Source organism: Melanotaenia boesemani, chromosome 1, assembly GCF_017639745.1.
Source record: "Melanotaenia boesemani isolate fMelBoe1 chromosome 1, fMelBoe1.pri, whole genome shotgun sequence".
NCBI lineage: Eukaryota > Metazoa > Chordata > Actinopteri > Atheriniformes > Melanotaeniidae > Melanotaenia > Melanotaenia boesemani.
In genome coordinates, this window is record NC_055682.1 from 35,033,189 (window position 1) to 35,058,769 (window position 25,581).

The 25,581-nt window shown below is 38.3% G+C and overlaps 2 protein-coding genes across 7 annotated transcripts in view; both read right to left on the reverse strand.

Moving 5' to 3' along the window:
- mctp2b (multiple C2 domains, transmembrane 2b) overlaps positions 1-3,054 on the reverse strand; it is a 55,497-nt gene extending 52,443 nt beyond the window's left edge. For 2 of the 4 annotated variants that reach the window (XM_041981010.1, XM_041981001.1), the window contains exon 1: positions 2,891-3,054. The gene's annotated coding sequence lies outside the window, so the exon portion shown is untranslated. The remainder of the gene's footprint in view (positions 1-2,890) is intronic. The other 2 variants (XM_041981017.1, XM_041981027.1) reach the window with 2 other exon arrangements.
- Positions 3,055-5,342: 2,288 nt separating this feature from the next.
- The window catches only part of LOC121640266 (myocyte-specific enhancer factor 2A-like), a 65,688-nt gene continuing 45,449 nt past the window's right edge, over positions 5,343-25,581 (reverse strand). For 2 of the 3 annotated variants that reach the window (XM_041985972.1, XM_041985977.1), the window contains exons 4-10: positions 19,971-20,105; positions 17,433-17,628; positions 17,152-17,205; positions 15,179-15,336; positions 10,506-10,632; positions 8,777-8,879; positions 5,343-6,531 (exon numbers count right to left, since the gene is read on the reverse strand). In XM_041985972.1, the coding sequence (XP_041841906.1) occupies positions 6,204-6,531; positions 8,777-8,879; positions 10,506-10,632; positions 15,179-15,336; positions 17,152-17,205; positions 17,433-17,628; positions 19,971-20,105 (1,101 nt within the window). In that variant the 3' untranslated portion in view covers positions 5,343-6,203. The remainder of the gene's footprint in view (positions 6,532-8,776; positions 8,880-10,505; positions 10,633-15,178; positions 15,337-17,151; positions 17,206-17,432; positions 17,629-19,970; positions 20,106-25,581) is intronic. The other variant, XM_041985984.1, reaches the window with a different exon arrangement.

A 25,581-nucleotide genomic window follows, 5' to 3' on the forward strand; every position in this document is an offset into this window, starting at 1 on the left:
GTAAAAAATAAAAACAAAACAAAAGAACTCCCACTGTGCACTACCTGATCAAGGAGTAGCTTGTGTAGATAACAGATTCACCAGCCAAAGAGTGACATAACGCCTTCAGGAGCTGATGAAACCCAAATACAGAACTAAAAGTTGCTTAATTTCCGCTGAATCAAACCAGTCAAGCTAACGTTATAAGGAGACAAGACTGATGTATTGGTCAAAACAGACCAAACATGAATATAATTGCCTAAAGGGCTGTCCTTCTCTCATACCTGCCAACAAGACAACAAAGGTAAGGAGTCAACAGACATAAGTTAAAACACTCAGACACCAAAAATTAAAGGTATGTGTATAAAATAAGAAAGACCACTTATATATATATAAAAGAAGGTATGTGTATGTTTATGTTTACTGTGCATCAAGTTCTACCATCCTAACACAGTTATTCCAGCACACTTCTACACAGGTTCTCTGCAGTTTGAAAACAGAGACCATATACATCAGTAATTAACTCGGAATAGCCCCAATAATCTCAACGGCTCAGCTTTGGACCTTCATTTGATGCAGAAGACCACATCAACCACTGACGTTTCACAGATTAAAAAAAAGACACTTAACCAGTGATTTGACTAAGAAATTATTTGAGAAAAATTACTGTGTGGATTAAGTGTGGCTTGAAAACATTTAGTAACAGCCCACTTCCCATAAACAAGGCCATGTTTTAACCATGAACCACAGATAAACAACCAGGTGGCCTCGCAGAAGAGTGAGCATAATATTCAAGATAGCTGCGTGACAGATAAGACTACAACCAGATCAGCCTCAATCCCACTTTGTCAGTGGGGAAAAACTCAACTATCAGTTAAAAGTTTAGCTAGTTTAGGCTTAAATTAAATGCATTTATTGCATCTTTTATTTAAAAGTGCATCCATGTTTTGCCAGAAAAATCAGAGTTCATATGAAGGCTGTGGTGCAAAGATAGCTCAGTTCCACAAGCTCCATCCATCCTGCAGAAAGCCTTATCCACTTTTATCCACTTATCTGGCTAAAAAACAGGATTAGTTTCCAGAATCACGACAAATAAACAAGCAGCAACGCAGAGGTCAAAGATCAGAAATGTTACACAATGTTGACGTCAAGTTCAAAAATGACGATGGCAAAAAGTATTAATGAATACACACAAGAAACATGCCAACTCATGTTGTTCATAGCATTAGGACCAGAAGAGCAAAACCTCCAGTACATGTAATACACAAAAATATCCATCTAAAATAACCAGGCTAATATTGCCACCCGTATGCAACACAAACATCAACACAGATTAAAATAAAAGAAATAAAAAAGAAAACATGTTCTACTCTCTGGAAACTGTATGGCAGACTAACCACTATAAAACCTCTATAAACTCTGCCAGACTGATCATACTGATGTGCCCATTATTTTGTCATGTTTCATAAAGTCAGTAAACAAAAAGAGTAGAAACACATCTGTTACAAGCAGCCATGTAACTGTAGCTGCTCTGGATCTGAATGTTTAAGATCACTGCTAGACGTCATTGTAACTGAGGCATGCAGGCATGACCCGCTTGAGCAAAAAGTTGAAATGGAGACACCAAATAGTGGCACATGCTCAGTTAAACTTAGCAGTCTCATTTACCTGAAACTATCTGGCTATCTACCTTCCTAAATAATCAGCATTAACAACTAAATCAACTGTATACTACTGCTACTGTCATGAAGTCTGTATATGAAGAGCCTCTGAAATATGACTGATGCCAAAGTGCGCTGTGAACAAGGACAATGAGATCTGAGGTGCAGTGAATGTTAGCTACGCTGTGCTACAGTAAGACAATCACGCAAATGAGATTCTATACACAGCCAACTTCAGGTATTATTGCTACAAGCAGACACATGCATGACTGCAAGAAAGCCACGTACTTCCACACATGCTGCATTTTACTTTCATTCCCAAATGAGGTCACTGCTACTGGAAAGGAAACAAATGCTGTGATTTTACAAAAAGCCTGAAAGACCACAAACAGCGGATGATGTCGTTTTACAGTAATACTGGGTTAATCCGTTATTTAACATCTGAGCACTTGCGCTGACTGCATCCTATAAAATTTTACAGAAATGACTTAAGATTAATTTTTTTTTATTCTTAAGCAAGAGAAAATTAATTACAAATTATCAATTTTAAAATACCTAAATACAGATGTAGCCTGCAGCTCTTTAGGGCCATGTCTGCTTTTTCTCCCAGCTGGGGTTTAGCAAGTACATCACTGCCCTGTCATGTCAGAACAAGACAAGAAACTATTTCCTGAAACTACTTCAGTTTGTGGTTTTTACACTTTGACATGGGGAAAGGTGATGGCTCACTATAATCTACAACAAAATGTGCACGTAAAAACCGTAGAACCAGAATATTACACAGTTTATTTCTACTGACACATCTATGTGTCAATACTGATATTGGTCACAGCGTTTCTGGTTCCTGTAAAAGCTACAAGTTTTTATTTTCATTTTAACCTGACAGAGGTGTCAACCACACGTAGCTAGGTCCAAATCAATTAACTTACTGAAAAATTATTTTATAATAAAAGGTTAAACTGTGTCATATGTCACACATGTCATATATGACACATGAGCAGCACAAATTCACGAATTGGTGACCATGCAGGTGAAGGGAGTTTTGCAGAACAGAAGAAAAGTTACTGAAGATATGCGAGCTGGTGACTGAGCCCACTTAGACATGGTCTTCATGGTTCCCACGAGCTAACAGCTGAAAGTGCACGTCTCAAATAACCGCTAACCGAAACATTTTCTGGCAGTAAGAAAACTCAGCTCGCAGGTAACTTTCTCTTCTTGCTTAGTTAAAAAGAAGAAATTTTAACGTGTACCTTCTAATGCTGCTTGGCAACCTCCGACGACTGCTGCTCGCGCACCTCATGCCCACCAAGCATTGCCTTTATCTAAATGTACAGCACAGAACATCGGCCGGGTTTACAGCTCTGGCAGAAAACTTCCTCTTCTCCCCCTCAGCACCAAAAATCAAGCCACGCAACTGAGCCGCTCGTGATATTATCAACAATAAAAGCTCTTCCGGGCAGCGCGCGCACAGCGGAAAGAGCGATTTATTTTCTTCTTTTTTTCAGTAGTAGATTTTAAAACGTTTTATATATAGTAATTATATACAGGTCATTGTAAGATTGTCAAATATAAGTTGTTTGACCAATCTCTCCCAGGCTATTAAATAGTTGTTTTCTTTTTTAAGTCAGCCACTTCCGGTATGCTATAACTCCAGCTCACTTGTTTTGGGTTCGTCACAAATCAATACTTGTGTTGTTTTAAGTAAGCATACATTAATAAGCTATTGTGGTTAAAAATAAAATAAAAAATAGACTTTATATTCTTTTAAATGATGGCTGTTTAGGACTAAAAGCACTAAGAAGTTATTTGGTCTGAGTGATCACAGCAAATTAAACCCATGACACACATTTCATTGAGTACCTTCAGTAAAAATCTGATTTTATTTGGACCATAACATGAATAACAAGTCATTTAGGTTCACTGATATGTCCACCCATAAATCTAAACAAAACTTTCTTATGTAGCCTCCTATGTAGTCCATTCAATCTTCTGAATCTCATCCTTTCTTCAAACACATTTCTATTAGAGCACATTTATTTTCTCCACCCACAGTGAATGAGACTTAGGCCTTTAAATGTGGTTTTCTTTAAATCAGACCTAAATATTATAACGGTTTATGCTTAAACTACTGATCATAACTCTAAGTGGGTTGTCAAGTGATCTATCAATGTTGGTTAGTATCAGTACAAGTGATTGTACTTTTATAATGTACTCCCCTCACTGATGGCATATTTCCTCTTGCAGCAGAGTCTAGTTCAGGTATTACCTGGCTCACTCAGTTTGCCCTTAGTGAACTACATAGTTCCTGTTTACAGCTGAGAATTGTAGTCAAATCACAACAATCCCAAAACAACAGTGATCTTAGCCTGCACAACTGCCACACCATTTGCACCACTGCATTCATTTTGCACTATCTGGTTTTCTTTACCCAATGTTGCTGCTACTTGTGCCTTTTTCATTATTTATATTTCTTGTTTTTATTCCTTTTATATGGCATAATATAGTTTTTATATATAGTATAGCAAAGCAGAGACCTTTTTTTTTTACTTAAAGATGTATGTTAAATGTTTATTGTCTGCACCTTGGGTCTGAGTGAAACGCAGTTTCGATCCTCTGTATGTCTTGTACATATTGCAGAATTGACAAATAAAGTGACTTTGACTTTTTTTATTTTTTTACTATAAATACTGACTTTGAAGTTTTTCTGTACTTTAGTTGTTTGTTTCAGTATTATCATGGCTACTACGCTTCATTTAGAAATGGGTTTAAAAACGTTCTCTTTTTCTCTCTTCCATGGTTGTTTCTTCTCCACTGTCATTCAGTGGAGATACTGTGGTTACTTTTTTGCAGCATTTGCACAGTGTACCACATCTGTCATGCTGCACCAAACCACATGCTCCAGTTTTCACATTTAATAATTTTACAAGTACAACCTTAAATCTTTTTAAACAATGAATAAACTCAGCATGAGGCAAACAGTTTAAGGTGGTTTATCAAGTGTGAATTAGTGGTCCTGTACGTGTGATGGCTTCAAACAAGATATACCGGTGTGTGGGTTTGCGACACTAGACGTTCTGCACACACTGTGTTCCTATGACTTTACAGTACTGCACAAATTATCCACCCATTAACAAAGCTGATCTCATTGCACTTTATCAGTTCAGACTTATCCCGGATGAGGTCATCAGGCTACAGATCAGCTTTTATATGTGTACTTACTCTTTTTTAACCCTTTCAAATTCTGAAATTTTCGCCTAAAATTTGTTTATGGATGAAAGACTTGTTGTGGACCAACTATTGTACTGGACTACTTTTACTGGGGCCTCACTGATGCATCAGGACCGTTTTTGTTGCAGTATTATCTGCTACTGGACTAATGTATGACTTCAAAAGAGAACTGCATTTAGAAAGATGTTTAGAAATAAGTGTTTACTGAATCTACAGTTATGGCTGTAGCCTGGAACAGTATACATCATTCATGTATCAAGCTTTCTAATGTTGTATAATGTGTAGATACTTGAAACAGAGAGTTGAGTAAATAACATATTTATTTGTCAGGTCCCACCCACGAACGTCTGGTACCAATGGGTTAAAGAAGCTTAAAATTTCAGTGTTTATTTATTTTTCTTTAAAAGGGCCCTGGAAAGAATTCACATTCCACCATAATTTAGCATGTTTTCTTCCCCCACCCCCACCCACCCCTCTCTCTTTCTTTCTTTCTATATATACATGTGTGTGTATGTTTTTTTTTTCTTTTTTTTTCTTTTTTTAAAGAGAGTGCTGCAGTCTGTTGTGCTTCACAAACAGATTTACTTATCAGATCCTGGATGACAAAGTAAATGACTTTCAAACAACAATCATCCACACATGTAGTTCTGCAAAACTCTGTGTTGGCAGGTAAAACAGAAAATACTGTGCAGCACAAGTGATATATATTAAAGATACTATATACAAACAAAAAAGACATTTTGGTTGTGCACAAACACGTACACACACACACACTCGTGCGTCCATGGCTTTCATTTTGAAGATCTGAATTTAATTTTGTTATTTTGTAAAAACAATCATAAAAACAATGTACTGCTTTGGCTGATATAAATAAGTGTTTTATAAAGAGGACTAGAGATGATGACGTGGAGGGAGTATTGCTTTCATGTTGGACTTGTTTACCGTTTCAAACCCTGAGAAGATCAGAAATGAAATAGCTGACATCTAGTGGAGGAAATCTAGTAGCACGTCTCAGTTTTACTACCCAGAACATAAGATTACAAGATTGGCAGTGATGTTTTTTTTTCATTCTTATGTGTTAAGTTTTAGATCCAACTGGATGAGGAAACAACTGACTGTGTTGCAGTTAGATCCACATTATTTTCTGTTACTTTTAGACAGTATAAATTCAGAAGTTCAGATTAATGCTGAGCAACTCGGCTAAAACAATTCTGCAAAAACAAAACGAAGATAATTTAAAGAAAAGTTAACATGTCGATAAATCCACATTTGATTTGCATATCAGTGTCCCTCCTGCGTGTTTCCTCCCGCTGTGTACTCATATGACTCCAGGGTCTATGTCACCCAGCTGTCCATTCGCATTCGTTTCATCGTCGGGCTCTCTCTACCCACTGACCGACCCGCGGGGAGCGAGTGGAGGTCTGCCCGTTGCTGCTCCTCCCGGTCGCTGCTGCCCTCCTGGGAGCTGCAGGAGGAGCTGATGCTGTCTGCAGGAGACCTGCCCATCTCTGCTCGGGTGGATGAAGAGGCTGAGGAGTGAGGCTGAGGAGGGGCGTGAGTCATGTATCCAGGCTTGCTGAGGTGGTCACGTGGTGGAGAGATGGGCTCTACTTTGATGTTGATGTTGTAATTGTTGTTGATGGAGAGATCAGAGCTTCCTGACCTGAAGACAAGGACACAGAAGGATGGAGAGATCTTTGCAATCTGACTGTGGGGTGAAAGCGCCACCTGGTGGAGAAATTGCCTCATTTGGACAGAAAAGAACTTTTCTTTGCTTTAGAAGTTTCTGTGAAATACTCTTCAGATAAATTTTTTAACAGCTGTATTTATAAGTTTGGAGGAGATTTTATGTATAAAAAAACTATGTAAAGCTTAATTTTTTGATAAAGTAATTCCAATTGGCATTTATTAGTTTAATCCTAAATTTATTTCCAAGTTTATAAAAACAAAATAAAATTAGGAAAATATTAAAAGACTATAATAAAATAAAATGCAATTAAATACTAAATAAATGAAAGCAATAAATAAATAAAAATAAATATATACATAATAGCAAATAAAATTAACAAATACATCCAATATGTTAATTAGACTAAATAAATAAAAATGTAAAAATGCCAGAAGCAGTTTTCTAGCAAATCTGTGATGATAGGTGTCAAGGGGTTAAAAACACAAATTATGTAAAATAAATAAAAGTTATACAAATACTACTACATGATCACAATAATCTAATGACTAAATCATCCTGTAATTACATCCATAATTTATAAAACGACTAAATATGGAACCTACAGTACGGCTTTAGTCTGAAAACAACACATTTAAATGATTAAAATGCATTTTTATTCAGTTCAGTCGGTCTTTCGTCTGTTCTGACTTCTGTGTTTCAGGTTAAAGGGGATTTACTGTCAGTAAATCCCCTTTAACCTGAAATGTGACCCTTGTTGAAAGATTTACAGAGACCATCATTAGATGATCATCAACATGACCATGGAAATAAAGCCTAAGCTCAGTTTTTTTTCTTTCTCTTGTTCCTTAGCTAGGTTATTATTTACTATGAAATGACTCAAATTGATTTGTCTGTAAAGTGTCCTGTTGTAATGTCGCTATATAAATAAAGCTGAATTGAACTGACACAGATGAAATCTATGGAATGCTAGGAGTGCCACAAAAAGGAATAAATCTGGGAAAGATAGGGAAATAAATTAGACAATATAGAGAGAAATAAATAAGAATATTTTATTTTCATTTATATATTTTTACATAGCTAATTAAATTAAATAATTTTTATTCATCTATTCTTTTTCCTATTTATATCCTTATTTTTTTTCTCTATAACCTTGTGTCCAAGCTGTCAATCATCTGCATTGAGGTGAGGTTTCATGTCCACACTGAGAAGTCGAACTCCGCATGACAACTCACTGTGCTCTAAACCAATGGGATTTCAGCATGAGTAGACCTCGTCCACTACTCTACTGCAAGAATTCCTAAATCCAGTCCCAAAGGCCCTGCAGACTTTCCATGTTTCCCTGCTACAACATGCAGTAGCAGAGGGAATGATACATTCCTCTGCTATAGGGTGAGGCCTTTAAACCAGGACACTGCACTTCGGTAAGTTGAGCATTTGATGAGACAGATGCTGCTGTAGTATAACATCTCTGCTATTTATGACCAGTAAGAAATTTATTTCTAAAGTTCTAAACAGGCTTTTCTTTGTGTTCAGGATGAGAAGTTCCAACGTGGCTTCACGCTGTCAGATGCTGATATTTTGAGACAAACAACACACTGTGGTCTCTCTTTATTACCCAGCATCGATTATTACCATTACGTAACCATTACCTGGTCAAGATATGCCTCATCAAATTTTATTGTCTTTTTTTGGTAGCTGAAATGTCTGTTGTTAATTCATCATTTACCCATTGGTATATTTTCAAATTTGACCATATTTATAACCTATTACTGTTCATTTTATGTAGCCTAGCTGCACCCCCCCCAGCTGCCACTGAGACGTGTCTAAATAGAATAAAAACGTAAAATCTATACAAGAATAAAGTAACAAAATCCATACAAAATATTAAAATGACACAAAGGCAACAATCACCAGGTAAAATTTTGTGGATTGTAATCATTGCACAGTTTACAGCCAGAAGATTTTGCCCATCGTGACAATGAAAATACAATGAAAACGTTGGTGATACAGTTTTTAATTTCAATGAGGAGGATGTGTGAACATGTGCAGTCTCCACTTCACTAAGTCACATCATTAGGAACTGAAATCACTTTGCAGGATTTCTCCCTCTTCTCTACATATTACCCTACTTTTACTTCACCTTTAATAAAGACTTAAGACACATGCAGGAAACGTGTAATTCATGATGTAAGAAAGGTAAGCTGAGTCAGATACTCACCCTAAAGAGCTCAGCTGGTGCTGCTCCCATGCTGCCATGGAGCCCAGAGAGGAGCCTGGAGCAGAACCGAAGCCCAACATTTCAGCACTGTTCAGGGAGTAGTCTGATGGAGACACAACATCTTACATGCTGCTGTAACCGCTGCACCACCTGAAACTATTTAACTTTTTTTGTTGAGCTACTATGTGATCATTTGGAATAAAAACATTTAATTTAAACCGTTTTCTTTTTTATCATACAGATCTGAACCACTGAATTCTTCCCTAAACAATATCAATAAATCTCTAAACAGTATCATTCATTTTTATTCTGGGTTGTAGAAATAAAAAGAAATAAACGAGACTGAATACAATGAAAATACAAGCATCAAGGGTTTTGTTTTTCCTCCTTTCACCTAAAAAAATACTTAAAAGATGTTTTATTGCTGTCTGGTCAGAGGGTGTATTCACCATAGATTTAATTCACCGTGAACTCTGTGGTAGCTGCAGTGCATCTGGGATTATTATTGTCACATTGGACCATTAATCCTCTACCAAGCGTTCAATGACAGTACAACCATGATCATAAACCAGCATTTTAAGTACCATATAGTGTAATGTCCCTTTAAATTTATTACACAACAGCAGCATGGATCTTTATGATCTCTCACTCTAGCTTCCCACTTTTTAGGGAAGTTCTGACCATAAAGAGTCAAGTTTTACATGACACAATGCAGCGTAATCATGGAGAAAGCTGTGGAGTTCACACGTTTGTTTCGTCAGTCGCAGGTTTGTAAAAGTATATAATTATGCATCACTTTACTTTTTACTGAAATTACACAGAGGTGTACCCACTGTGTTGTTGTTGGTGGTTAAATATTCTCACCATTTCTCAAACTTATCAAGCCGCCCAGTGACATTAACAGCTGCTCGGGTAAACAGAGGTTTAGTTAACCATGCTGGATGTAACTCTAGTTCTCTGTTTGTTGTAGATGTCAGAGCTCTGAGAGGTAAAACCTCTGCTATTTTATTATTATTGATTTTATTAACTTGTTTTAGCTAGGCTATTTGCAATGAAAAACCTTTTATAACAAATACTGAAGGTTGGACAATATAAAAATTATACGTCATTTTTAAGCTGAAAGCAGTTTGTTTAAATAATAAAGGAAATACCTAATTTCACTGTGAGCGCTGCTTTTAGTTTCAGAGCCTCCATTTGAGATGTTGGAGCCTGTAAACATGCTTTTATACTGAGAAAGTGAGCAGTGGCCACTCTTGTAGGTCTGAGAGCAGCACGCTCAGTAAAAATGAGCATGTTTACCCGGGTCAATCAGAGCTGATACTTAAATACTGCCAACTGCTGCAGTGTGCCAAAGAAACATTGTCCATAGCTTTCAAAAGGCAGATATTAGCCGTTGTTTGTGGTTTTTAGTTTGTTTTTTTGCCTTGTGTGAAAAGGGCTTCATGTCCACAAGAGCCACCTTGCATAGGCCACATGAACTATATGCTAAGTGTCTGAGACATCCAGTTCATTGTATTGTACAGTTATTTGAGAAATAAGGTAAATAATATAACACACTTTATATACAGTATGCATTCATTTCTTCATCAGTTCTGTTATTATGTGATATTTGTGCACATGAACAATGTAACCCAAGTTAATAAATAACAGAAGAAAACAACATATTGTGGCATATTCAGGACAGCAGGAGCTAAGCTACAGACTTCAAAAACTTCAAACATCCAGGTACCGTTGTTGTAGGCAGAGCTGATGCTGGAGTAGACCAGACTCTGGTGAGTCAGGCTGGGTGTGGTGATGGAGACCACTGGTGTGGACAGAGGCTGACTGGACTGGCTGCTGCTCAGCCTCTGGTTACTCTGAAAATAAAAGAAAAATGCAGTGAAGTCTAAAATCTTCTGTCTATTCACAGCAAAGCAAAGCTACTGTGGAGTAAGGATTTAGTACGGATGGATTTATCATGCCTTGTTTCCACCACATGGTGTCAGCATCAACTCATCTACAAACAGGTTTGTTTTACAGGAAGTATAAATGACTTTCCTTTGAAGGAAAAGTGAAAATAAATGTATATTTTGAAATCAGCCTGACTAATTTATTCATTCCTTACATATTTCCTCCTTTTGTTTCTCAGACTGCCTGAAATGTCAGATAAAGGGCTTGGTTTTTTAAATCTTTCATAGAAAAAGTGTTTTTGTTAGAAGTCAAATCTTCCAGAAATCCCCCAAAACTCCCAATGACTGTACCAACAGCAAAAGCCTGCAAGTATTTTTTAAGCCTCTGCCAAAAAAGTGTATACCCATAATAAAATGAGTATATCTCTGCAGCCACAAGGTCTATTTGAATACTTTTGTTGTCATAGTAAAGGGAACATTTATGAGATTTGTTAGGATGTAGCTATCAATATATGCGTTATTGGTGAGAAAAATAAACATGACACGTAACACAAATTTTAAAAAGGTTGATGAAGCTGCAGCTCTAAACCTTTATCAGATTAAAGTACAATATGTGAAGATTAGCTTTGCAAAGGCCAAGTCTGATAAAGTGAAGCAGAACAAAATGAGAGAAGTTTTAGTGCAGACAGTTGAGGAGACGTCTCCAAAATGCCCATTTTGGCACAGCTTGGCACCACCTGTTCTTAATGTCTACCAAGTGGACAAAATCCTGATAAAGCTGAGTAAATATTTCACACTTACAGCATATCTGTTACCTCATCTACAATAGGCTCCACAAAGCAGTTAACATGTGTTTTTCATTCACAACCACAGCCTTCTGGTTGAAAGATAACCACTCTACCAGCTGTATTCAGCGCTTCTCAATATAAATGGTTTCAGTTTATGAATCAATGCTTTAAAAAATATCAAATTTTATCTGACTTCTCACAGCCATTTAATCACTTAGGGTGTTTTAAGCCAACATGAGATGATATACTAGGCTGTTTGAAAGGCTGTTCAATAACACGCAGTATAAAGAAGCAATTACAGCAGCCATACACAGTCTTACATTAGGATAGAAACAGTTAATTATGGACACTTATATGCGGCTCTGACAACACATATCACACAGGACTTTAAAGTGTTGTTGCTCTGAGCTGTTTCTGCCTCATAATGTCAGCGATGACATCACCCCGAGCGATGTCATTCACTCCTGATTGTACACACCAGCGGAGGGTTAAAGAAAACCCGTATATGCCTGAAACTAAGGTGTTATTAAAGGTTTCCCTGGAGACCGTGACCTTCTGTAACTCCCTGTGTGGTCTGTGGCACATCTGTGTGTCCACTATGAACAACAAATACTGCACCACATCAGTGAAGTCACAACTAACATGGTGATGAAGCTGACACACCCTGTGGAAACAGGCAGACCTGCTTAGTTCTTGCATACCCTGCTTTGATGAATTTTTAAGAAGTTACTATTGCCAGTTGATGCAAAACATATGGGTGTACATGCAGGGAGGAGGAAGTGAAAGAGAGTTTCAAAATGATTGAACAAAGTAGCTGCTGTCTGACCACAACACATCTTATACTGCCATAAACGGAACAAACACATGGCTTCATGTCAGCAGCTGCTGCTTTAAACAGGGTGGAGACATTACTGAGTAAATAGTTGGGTTTTGTTCAACGTTACAGCTTCACACCATAGTAAACTCATTAAAGTTGGAGTTAAACACCCATTTAACACTGTGGTTCTTCATCCATTGCATCTGTGCACGGAGCTGGTAAAGTGTAATAACATGCATCTTATGAACCCAATTTACACTGCACTGTACATTAGGAGGAATATGACCCTTAAGGCAATTTTAAAAAACTTACACCTTAGGCTATCTAAGCTAGAAGGTTCAATCACTCTTCCAACTTCAAAATGGGAGGCTGACTTATCCAGTAACTTTAATCAAAATGAATGGTCACAAACATGTTTAAACACATTTAAAATGACTAATAATTCAAATATGCAACTAATACAATTCACAATTCTGCATAGAACTCATTATACACGACAAAGGATGTTCAGGATGGGTCTGTCATAATCAAATATCCGCTCACATCGCACTGACAACACGACTGACAACTACTTTCAGGCCTTGTGGTCCTGTACACCTGTCCGCAGGTTCTGGCTTCAGGTGTGTGAAGACATGTCAGCACAGTTTAAATGTAATATTCCTGAAAAACCCCACACAGTGTCTACTCGGTGACTTTGGTGACATTAACATGGTAATTAATTCTGCCCACGAATTCCTCACGGTCTTATGCATCACAAAGAAAACTATCCTTGTAAACTGGAAAACCAAAAATAATTTGTGTTTTCAGCAGTTTAGGAACCTCTTACTAGACCGCATCAGTAAGGGTAAGTGGAGGATTGTGACCTCGTCACTTTGGGGGTTGGATGTTGGTGGGGTTGCCTGATGGCTGCGGGTCCTTATTGGTTTCCCACACTGGGGATCTCGGCTGCTCCGCAGTAGGGGCGGCTCTGTGTCCAGTCCTGTTGGGGGCTATGGGGGGTCTGCGGTTGGGGTTGCCTCATGGCAGTGCGGAGTGGCCGCTGGTGGGGCCTGGGTCCGTGGGCTCCAGCCCTGGGCCGGTTGGCTGGGCTGTTCTAGGGTGGGCTGGATGGGGATTCTGGGCTCTGGTGCCTGGGGGTGGCCCCCTCTCTTAGGGGTGGAGAGGCCGGTTGGTACTGGTGGGGACTGGGCCTGCCCGGGTGTGCTACCACAGGGTGGGTTGTTGCATGCCCTGGTGTCTGGTTGCTGCCCCAGGATCCCGGGTATGACCCGGGGGCGGGAGGGGTGTAGGGGTTTGAAGGGGAGCTGAGTGGGGTTCAGGGATCGTAGGGGGAGGGCTGGGGTGTGTTCAGTGGTGAGACTGGGAGGTTTGTGTGTATGTGCCAGAAAGAGTGGGAATGGGCAAGGATACAGGTGCGTATGTGGGGAGGGGGAGGGATCACATGCACTATTGGGGGAGACCTGGGTGGGCCCGGGGATGGTGGGCAGTGTGTCTGGGCTCTTCTACCCCCCCTCCCTCTCCTTCCACCCTAGGCATGTGATGAGTGGGTGTCTTCTGAGGTTGGTGGCGGCTCATTGGCTGCGGTCGCAGTGTGTCTTGGTTGTGAGGGACGGCTGCTCCTGGCCCGTGTTGCCCTGGGGGGCCTCCTGGGGAACGGGGGTGTCTACTGCCGCCGGCAGCTCACCTTCTGGAGGGAAGTTAAGCTTCCCTCTGGACATATATCCCCGGACCCCTCTCCTTCCCCGCTCTCTCTCACACACACATAGGGTGTTTTAATTAAAGTTAGTCATCAAAACACAATAAACACAACACAAACAACTTTGTCATGTAGTGCATGGTGGGCGGGGCTGCTCCTGTGGCCCAGCACGGTGTGGTTACTGCCCCTCAATTTTAATTGCAAACAACATACTTCACAACCAGTCATGAGCGGGGGAGGCTTACAATTAGCAATACAATACAATACAATTAGCCTTAAAGACCGAATTAAATATTAAGAATAAAAAAAAGAAACTGACTAAGTAGAAGGTATATGTTTGGGCCCCAAAGGTGCCTCGGGGGTTAGATTCCTTTTTGCCATGTTGACACATACTTATTAAAGAAATAACAGTGATGGACCTCTACCTTTCCAGCCTCGCCTTCCAAGACATGAAATACCTCAACAGTGAAAATGAAAGTAATGTTGCATCAATTTCTTTTATTTATTTTCTTTCTTACAAAGAATAATCAGTCTGGAAACCACCGATCTAATACACTGATGGAGAAAGAACATGTTGACTGCCTCTGAAACCACAAATTACTCGTCACTCAGTGACCATCAATGACTGCTCTGGGGAGACGAAGAGATGAGAAATCCTGACTAACGTGGGATGAATGGGTGGAGATTTTTCTGTCATCTCTCCACCATAAGTAATATCTCACTGATAGTAATGACTACCAGTAATGAGACTTTATAGCTACACCCCTGTTCATGAAGGAGTAAATATGTGTATTTTTATCTCCAGCGTTGGAGTTTCATCTTACATCTAATCACAGAAACACTTTTAAATAAACTTGAAAGATTAGTTTGTGTCCCATTCTGAGACGTTTACAGGATGTTTGTGTGTTTGATGTCTGCTGGTTTTGAGTCTAAACTTAAGTATCAACAGAAGGTGTGAACTTCCTTCGCAAAGAAGCATATGACTTGCCAGCTTACTAAAAATGTCAGATCTTTCTGTATGAGTCACACCTGAATAACCAAAGTCGTTCTTGTGCCCTTTATATATAAGTGAGAAAGTATGTGTTTTACATCCTCTTTTTATCATTTTTAAAGCCAATAAAGTACTTTAAAGTGAATAAGAGGTATGCTTATTTTAACCCCTTACATGGGCTTTTTTAAGCTCCAAGATGTAAAAACCAACAACAGACATACCAGCATCATTCCTTTGGATTGAGAGACGACAACTCGGAGGTCGGTCTTTCGGCTGCTGGGGATCAGGCTGTTCCCATGTGGCAGAGGAGGAGGAGGAGATTTTGGTGGCACAATTTTCCCCAAGCTGCTTCCCCCACTGGAACCCACAAATCCATTCACTAAGCACAAACATGTCAGGACATTTGATAAGCAAATAGTCAGGAAATCCCATCTTAAACACTTAAAAAACTGACTGAGCTGTGCCTTTTTTCTTTCTAAAAATCAAACATGCATACAGCAGGACTGTGAAAATATGTAGATGTCTGAAAATGCTTGAAGATGCACCAGACTGTCCACCACATAGCTCTGACTGCTGAACGGAGAAAGTGCAGCTATACATTATAGAAAAGATAAGAATGAATAATTAATCCTATCTCTCGGTTGACATTATATAATGGCAATGTATCGGGGAGGGAGCGCCCATAGATCACACATGGGGGGGTGGACAGGAGGGTATTATTCAAGGAAAGTTTGTTGGATTGAAGATCAAAGAGTATGAACATATATAGTTAACAGAAACTAGAGGAAATAGGAGCATCCAGACAGAAAAACAGAGATCCTCCACAGGAAGGCAAATCCAGCTCCTGCAACAAGCAACACAAAGCTCCATGTTGCTAATAATTAGATTAAGAACCAATTTCAAGAGCTGATATACTAGAGCAGCGTCTCCCAACCTGCACATTTAGGCTGTGATGATAAATATTTGGAGGTATTGTGAGGGAGGATAAGAACCAAAAAATTAAATAAGAAATGATCAACAAGTGGCTGGTATCTTCTTTCTAAATGAAAACTTTGGTGCATAGCATCCACTACAGTGGACAACTATGTAAAGGATGTTTTCCAGTAAATGCACATGTGTGAATGGTATATTTGCAAATTAGCCGTTTCACTGGACATCAGTGAGTCATTACACTGCCACTCACTAAAGAATAAATAAATATATTGTACATTTATATACACATTGTAAGGAGCAAGTTTGACTCAGTGATAACCAGGACAAGAAAATTATCCTACTAAATTTTTGATATTATATAAATATGACATATTATTTTATAATTTTATAAAATATTATATTATTTTATAAAATAGATAAAAATAAACTAAATAAAAAGTCATGTAAGACAAAGTAAAAAAAACATCACTGCACATGTAGAAAACCTTTTTTTTTAGTCATTCATGCATCAAAGGATTAAACCTCCTGCATTTTTCTTCTTTCAAGCTGATGTTTGACTGACGCTGTCCTCCCAGGTCTCCCTAAAAAGTCCATCAGACAGCCTCTGTTAGTCCAGAACGCTGCTGCTCGAGTCCTGATAGAACTCCAGTCCTCAGATCTTTACACTGGCTTCCTGTCTGCCAAAGAACTTCAAAATCCTGCTGTTAGTTTACTAAAAACTGGATGGTTTAGGACCAAAATACATTCATGATCTTCTGGTTCGTTATGAACCCACCAGATCCCTCAGGTCACCAGGGTCAGATCTACTTTCTGTTCCCAGAGTCAGAAGTAAACGTGGAGAGGCAGCGTTCAGCTTTTATGATCCTCTCATGTGGAACAAACTCCCAGAAAACTGCAGGTCTGCTGAAACTCTGAAGTTTTACATCAGAGTTAAAAAACTTTTTTATTTGCCGCCACCAACTGTTAATTCTTCACTCTAGAATTTTTATTTCTGGCACTTTAGTTTATTACATTTTAGTTTTTTTCTCTTTATTCTTCTATAGTTTTGGTTTTTAGTGCTTCTTCTGCACACTGCTGTGATGCTTTTAATGTTTTATGTAAAGCACTTTGGATTGTCTTGTACTTGAAATGTGCTATATAATTAAACCTGCCTTGCCTTGACACAGGCAGCTGCTCACAAGGAGATATGGTTTCAACCAAAGCAATCACAAGTAAATAACAGCCTGTCTGTGCGTGCACTGTATGTTTGTAAGATACACACCAGCTGCTCCCGATCCATTCTGCAGAGCCAGATCAGAACTATCCTGCAGACCACCTGAGGACACACACACACATACACACACACACACAAACACACACACACAGTTTCACCTGGAAAAGTCCATTTACTGTAGTTCCTGCATGTTTCTACTTCTTTATTAGCGATATCTCAAAGTGGAAAATTGAAGCATTTGTTTTTATTGTGTTGCATGTTGCATTGATGCACAAACATTAACAAACTCAATCTCTAGATTATCCTTGCAGAGTATAAAGAACACACACCTGGATTTGCAGTGCTGGAAGGTCTTTGTGAAGAGTTTCTGTGGGGATGTGTGTGAGGCGAGGAGAGGATCCCGTTATCTGCCAAAATTGCTGTGGCTGCAGCTAGGGCCTGGGAAGTCCCTCCTCCTGCACCGGGACAGTAGGCCGTGCTACCTGGTGCTACATGCATGAAGTGCTGCTGGGCCTGGCCGGCAGGCTAAAGGGGAGGCGATAAAAGTTCACAGCACACGTGAGAAGGTAATCCTGTCTAGTTTGTCTACATCTTTGAGTATGTTTTTTTTTTAAGCTTGGCTTTAAAAGTGAAACAGCAAATGTCACATCCTGTGATCATCAACTGTTAACTGAGAAAGCGAGTGATGACAGCCCCTGAACAAACTTCAGAATTTATCAGTGTGACAGCTAAAGTGAATTTACAGATGCATGATTGTCTCTTTGTTTTGCTCGTGATATCTATTTACCACAGATCAATGAACCAGTAAGTGGAAATTATCACAGAAGAATATGAAAGTCGTTGAAGGTAAATTATGACTTCGTTGTATTCTGTAAGAAAAAGTGAATGTGTTTTATTTATGATCTGCTATGTCTTCCCTCTTTACATGCTGACTGGGTTACAATCCGTGGCTATACAACTGATTAATATATAATTTATCCTGTGTCTTCAGTTTTACTATAAAGCCAATTACAGGACACCAAACAATTTAAAACTCTCTAGGTGACCCCGCCGGGTACACTTAATTTTCTCCAGACTAAAAAACAGCACAAGGTCTTTAAGCCATGACGATACTTTGGGGGCAGATGGAGATTTAGAGTCTAATATTTTCCTTTGTGCTAATACGGATGCAAAGAGGACGCTGTCGTTTGTTCTATTACTTATTTGACTACTTGGACATATCCAAAAATGGCTATGTCTGCACATGGTGTCAATATTATGCTTAATGCCACAGAGAAACATGTGTCATGTTTGCTGGTGGGTTTTGTGATATATTATTGTATTTTAATGTAGTGTAGAAAGGCCCAACCAAGGACAAGAGTTGAGAATTAGCTCTGGCTAAAAACTGTTTGCATGGCATCAGCTGCTAAATTTTGTGACAATGTACAAATGCAAAAAATAATTCAATAATAAATCAATGATATAATAATTAAAATAAATAAATAAATGACATCGATTACAGGCATCAGAAATATTGAGATACATTTTTGGAAAATTTTAGCTGGTAAAATATATCTGGTGAGCCACCTTGAATTGTAAGAGGTTTAGCCTGGAACTGGATGTACTATCATTTACTCAATTAATGCAGTCTCCCAATCATCATCATCATCATCATTCAGCTCTGTCAAGTTCTTTGCAAATGTGTTTGAGCTTATCATATGAATGTCTCTGTGAGTTTATTTGAAGTGTGTTTAATTAAAAGTGAGTTAAAGCATTAAAGTGAGAAATTAAAGTACAAATTGGGATATAAGGCCTTTCTGATTTATGGGATTGAACTAATTAGTGTCAGGAGGAATCCTGAGGAAAAAAAATTATTAAATTTAACGAAAACCTGTAGATGTCAAAATAAATGGGATTTGGTAGTTAATTTACACATAAATCATAAACCACCAATGTAATTAACAGATAAAATAACAGGTGTGGGAGAACAAAATGCAAGTCTGCTTTAAATAGGATAGGAAGCACATATCTTGTTTAGTTTAATAACAATTGTCATGATTCTGTCTGACATGTTGTACATAAAGCAGGTTGAAATTTTTTTCTTATTTTGCACAAGGAGTAAATACTATATCATTTTAAGTTTTATTTTATGTCTGCATTTGCCAGCAGACCAACATGATGAAGAATATTAGTCTCGGTTATTGACCAAAAATCCAATATTGTGCATCCCTGATAATAAAATAAAATAATAAGACCTACATGCATTCATGTCGACAGCACTGGCTCTTCAACATCCTTTTTTTAATCTTACATGAAAACTTCTGGAAAAGACTTCAGGAAGTTTAGTCCACTCCTCAACCGCCCTCAGAGTAAAAGCAGACTTTGGGGACTCTCCTCGAGCAATCGACCTGAAGGAACTCGTCATTTGTTTAGAGCAAAGTTGTACAAATGTTTTTAGTGGTGGAGGCGCCATATTGTGAACTATTTTAAAAACAAAAGTTCTCAAAACTCAGCATCTTATATTTGGAGAGTACACTGCAATGACGATGCTGTGGTGGTTTAAGAAGAAATTACTTGATGTAGAAATGATGATTAAATTGTTTGAAAATTGGGTAAGCTGAATAGTGTGAATGTGAGAAGAACCAGGAGTGAAGTGGTGCGACAGGATCTGGCCTCAAGTTCACACCAGTTAACAGCAAATATTAGCATGAATATTAGCAGCCCAGTAATAATGCCTCAGATTGGCCAGCGACAATCCAACAACAGATGTGTGTGGATTATCTACTGAAACACTTCATTTTGTTTTTACTTTGCCACCTAGTAGTCTGTATCAGTGTGAAAAGAAAAAAGCTCATAAAAACCAACAATAAATTATGAAAGGTACTTACAATTTTATGGCTCTTCATCATGTTGTCAAACTCCTCATTAATCTTTTTGTACTTCTCCTCGGTACTGGGAGTGAGGACGTAGGAGGCCTCGGCATCGGGGCTGTCGCAGCCTCTGTGCTCCTTCTTGTTCAGGGCCTGCGGGTGAAACACAGTAAACACAAGGCTTCACTGAGGAAGAATATTGTTGCAGAGGTACAGGGGAAAAAACTGAAGAGAAGCTAGTGTTGAAATTAGGGCTGGGCGACAAAACAATCTAAAAGATGGATTAAACCAAATATACTTTTAATTGATCCACTGACAGAACCACTGTGGAGATGTCGCTATGCTGAACGGATTCATAAAGGACATATCGGACTCTTTACCTACTCAACTGTACACTCAATGACACCTCAGCTTTGAGTGGTTTAGTCCTTTGTAAAACATGTAAAACAAGGTTTTTATAGTATTTTTTCCTGAAATAAGTTGCCAAATGGGTTGAATGAAATACTAAGGGGTACATTAAAAACTTACTAAAAGGATTTTATGTATTTTAGTAGTAAAGGGGAAAAAATTGATGAAATTGCATCATCAGAGACTGGATGATGATTATGTGATGGACTGACTGACCTACACGCCAACCAGCTGACCGGCACACGTCCTCTGCATTCCCAGACACCAGTAGTTACATGAAGCTTTAAAATAAACTCACAAGTCTATTTTCACCACAGGCCACAAACTCCACTTTCACATCTTGTGCCCTCTTAAAATATCACACGCTTAGTTCTCATTGGATGACGCGGTTGCTCATTTCCACTCGCTAGTAAACTTCAAGCTGGACAGTTTAAGATGGATGAGCTCAGGAAAACCTTTGTCTACTTATTGTCTGGATGATTTATTGGACAATTATGCCATTTATGAGAAGACAGATTAAATGACAGCATACTGTGTGATAGAAACATTATATTAGTGCAAAATGACGGGAGGCAAAGAAATAATCCATCAGCGATCAGATATTTCTGTAAAAACTTCTGCTTCATTAAAGCGTAGTTTTGTTTTTGTGACCTCTGTAACTTCCAAGACTGACGGTACTCTTCCACTCGTGATCTGCTCTCAAGGACTGAAATCTAATTTCCAGCAGATCTTTTGGATCAAATTACCTCAGAAATATGCAAGTATGCCACAACAGACCAATGGTAACCACAAGTTTGTGACTGCAGACATGAGGTCAGAATCAAAGATGAATACACCAAACATTAATTCCATATACACGCACACCAAAAGTCTGATCATTACCTGCTTTCTGTGCAACTCTCAGCAGAGATAAGAAAAGAAGACGATGTCTCACTCTGTTACTTTTTGTACAAATGCTAAAAAATCTGCTTCACTTCTGCAGCAGGAAATAAAACAAAACATTTAACCGAGTAAACATTCACATTTAGTCCCTAATACTCAAGATTTTTTCATGCATGTAGACCTGTATATCTGATTTATTCTATCTTTTTACGTCTGTGCTTGGGCTAAAAAGTGTTCCTTCCAAATTTTTAATAAAGGCTAATTAAAAACAGGGATCAAGTCACAACGTAAGCAGAACGCAAAAGAAAAAGTAAGTTAGAGTAAAAACCAAATTAAAGATTTGTGTGGTCTTTTTTGCAGACACAGCTAACACTAAACGGTGGGAGCTGCCATGTTCAACAAAGACCAGATACTTTGAAAATAACAGGAAGTCTGAGTATTATGTCACTCTGTAAAAGAAATCTGACAATGGACTGGAAAATGTAGACCAGAGTTTTTCAGAAATGCATGTAGATGCATTAACTCCTATTATTACAATTATCTGATTAATCCCAGTTACTGGATTTTAATGTGAGCTTTAAATTACTCTTATGACAAGTTGTTAATTGCTAAGCATCAGGATTTTATTAGTCATCAATCGCTCTCTGATTTTGGTGTGAACTTAGATTAAGGATAAAATGTTTTTTTTAAGGACAGCTGTTACCGACTGTGTCTTTAAATGTTGAACAGCATTTTAAAGAAGCTTAGTCAATCTTTAAATAATAAAAGAGCTCCAGCTACTATGAAATAAATTCAGAGGACTGATATGAGGGCAAAGAAGGACAGAGTAGAAGCAGGAGAGGAAGGTCTAGTGGGATTTGGTCCAAGACTTACAGGGTTAAATATGTCTCAGTAGATGGTGAAGAACTACATCATGTCTGGCCTCTGAGGACTATCTCTAAGTGTCTGTTACAGGATCTGAGAGAGTGTGTGTGTGTCTTTATAATCTCAAATGTCAAAGTCAGCTTTGGTGGATCTCCAAAGGCATTTGGATCATTGCCACCATGAGGCATGAGCTTCACCGTTAAGCATCTTAACATGTGAGGGTGATGTCTTGTAGCTCTTGGGGCTGCATCAAAGATAAAATAAGGCCCACTCTCCCCCTGCAGTGAGTCTTTTCCAGTCGGGTGAATGCCCTGCAGGGTAGAAACAGGGCAATGCTTGAGATGTGATCCGACACATCTCTGGCAGAGTAAAGCTCAGCTCTATCACTTTCAAAGGCCGGAGCACATGCACATGCACACACACACACACACAAACACACACACACTTTCCACAGATTGCTTTCGTATGAAACATCCTGTCATTCAGAACTAAAGCAAATCCACTGCTTGGTTTTTCACTATGGTGTCATGTTTCGCTTTGTTGTAGTTTTCTCCTTCTGTTATGGTTTTCATTCATCTCTGGGCTCTGTGGGCTGATGTGACTGAACCACAAACCTTGGACAGATGCTTTGTTGTTGCTGAAACTCAACTCTGCTGGACACAAGCCTGTCTGATTATTATGACAAACGTAATCTGTCAGAAAGTTTAGCTAACAGTGGACTTTGGAGCTGTTTCAGCATCTAATTCAGGTTGGCTCAACAGGTTGACGTTCTCCAGGTGGGGATAGATTTGCAGAGGACTGAAAAACCTTTTAATGCCTAAAGTCAAACAGAAGACGTGATTTTTGTTAATTACACAGTATGGATTGTCTTAATTTGTTCAAGATATAACACAAATTCTGCCATGATACAACGTAGATTTGATTCAGTTCAAGGTCCAGCGATCGACACGAGACAATGGTTTAACACAATCACTTCCACTTAAATCAAAGCATAAAAAGTCACTTAAATATAAAAATATAACTATTCCTGAGCTCAATCAGATATTTAAATCTGTTCTTTTAACAAAAACAGACTGTGCCACATTTTGCATACTGAGCTTTTAAATGTTCCCATCATGTAAAAAAAAACTAAAATTTCTGTTTATAGACTCTGAATCAGGATATAGTGTAAACCTTACTCCCACTTAGGCTCTGAAAACATTTGTAAAACGTAGCTACAATAACCAGGTTAGTACAGAAATCCACATTTACTGCATCAAATTACAATAAGACATTTATGTTGTCAGAACAAAGCAAACGTAAACAATTCCACTTATCTTTTCTGAGGCATTGGATGCTACTGGCTGGTTGATCATATTGATGTATTGTTACACATGCTGAACAAACCATCTGATAAACTTTGTCACTGACCAGCTCTGTGTGTTAGTTTGTGTCATCATTTGAATTGAGTCATGATTTTTGGAGCTCTAAGGTTGTAGCATTAAGCTGGATTTATACCGCAATCTTCCTGATGTTACGTAGACACCACACAAGTATAAATCCATGTTTAGATGCTGATGGTGGTTCTGACACAGCTTGAGAGAAAAAGAAGACATCCATTATCTATACCCACTTATGTCAATGTCGTGGGAGGGCTGGAGCGAGAAGCAGGATACACCCTGAACATGTCATCAGTTCATCATAAACAGACAAACAACCACTCATGCTCACACACAGTCCTAAGGAGAACTTTCGAAACACAAAAAAAACCTAAACCACATGTTTCTGAACTGTGAAAGGAAGCCGGAGTTCCTGAAGAGAACCACACATGCTACACAAACACTTACACTTCAATGATAAAAGGAAAAAACTGTTTTTATCCAGATCATCAGTTTTATCAGAGTTTCTTCATCAATGTTGGCTGATTAACTTCAGTCATCACATCTGCTGGTTTTATACAGAAATTTTCAACACAGTGACGGTTAGTTAGATAGTGATATATGAATTCTGAATTATAATCCAGAACATGGTAAAGATGATTTAGAATAACATGACATGCATTTACTGACCCTTGGACATCTGATGTTTACTCATTGGAAGGTCAGTTAACTAAATATATGTAGCATTAGCTCATTCTGTTGATACAATACAGTAAAAACCAGCTAATTTCAGGCTTAGTCATGATTGGTGATTAATCATGATTAATTTGAAAGCAGTGATTAAAATGTGTAGTTTTTATTATTTATTGGTTATTATGCTGTTATTTTACTGGTCTGGCCCACTTGAGATCAAATTGTTAAGTATGTGGTCCCTGAACTAAAATGTAAACTCCTGGTTTAGAGGATACTTAGCTGCAAAATGTACAACACTGGAAAATGTTTCAATGGATATACTTTATACTAAAAATTGCAGGATAGTATCTCACTAGGACTGGACTTGGGCACCCCTGCTTTAAGTGAATTAGAACATATTTATAAACATGTATTACTGAACATGCACAAGGCATGCTGGGAGGTCTAACCTAACCCTTGCTTGCTAAACTGTCCTGCTTGTAGTTCATGCCCATCATCCACTGCAAATAAAATTAAATGAAATTTTAAATAAAAAACATTAAATTGGTTTAGGTGAAAATAGAAATTCTACTAAATGAGGCTCCAAAATATTAATAATTAATTATTGAGCAGGTCAAATCAATATTTATCAAGAGTGAAGACATATTTTACTCAGGTCTACAGCTGCTTACAGAGTTGCTTCAGAGAAAGTGATGCAGCACAGAAGTAAACATGCCTTTGTACCAACGAGATGCTTTTTAATATCAACATTTGATATTTTGTCTTTTTATTTAGCAGCTATCAGAGGATTTAAATCATTTCTAAATCCCTACTTTGTTTTAATCTGCATTTTGAAACTGAGAGTTAACCTTTCTGTGTGTTTTGTTTTCAACGAAGACAATAAATCCAAAGAAGCTTTTTGTTCGTCTCCACCAGCATGTGACATCTGTTGCAGCCGGGGGGTTTGAACTTCAAACATAGTCAAATTTCATGCTCAAATGTTGCAAATGGACTGACGGATATGTAAAAGAGCAACCTCTTACTTTCCTGGCTTTGTTTTAGCCAGCTCGTCCATCTGTGTAACATTTGTGGGAATAAACAAAGTCAGGCCGAGAACAGGCAAATTAAGCCGGAGTAATGGCTGACAGAGCTTTCACAGGTGTCTGCTTGTGGTTTACAGCTGGACAATATGCACATGCACACTCTTTAGTATCATTAGGGACATTTTTATTATGCATATTAACAACTTATACCCACTATTAAAGAAAGGTTCAAGAGAATTAAAACAGCCTTTAACAATTAGATTTTATTATTTTGAGCCCTGTTACTGTAGTTCCCCTTGAGAAACAATGACAGATTTATTTGGGTAGGTTAAAGGTATGTCAGAGTTAATTAGACTTAGGTTAAGTTTCCAGGAAATTAATATTACTCAAGGTAATGTCCTA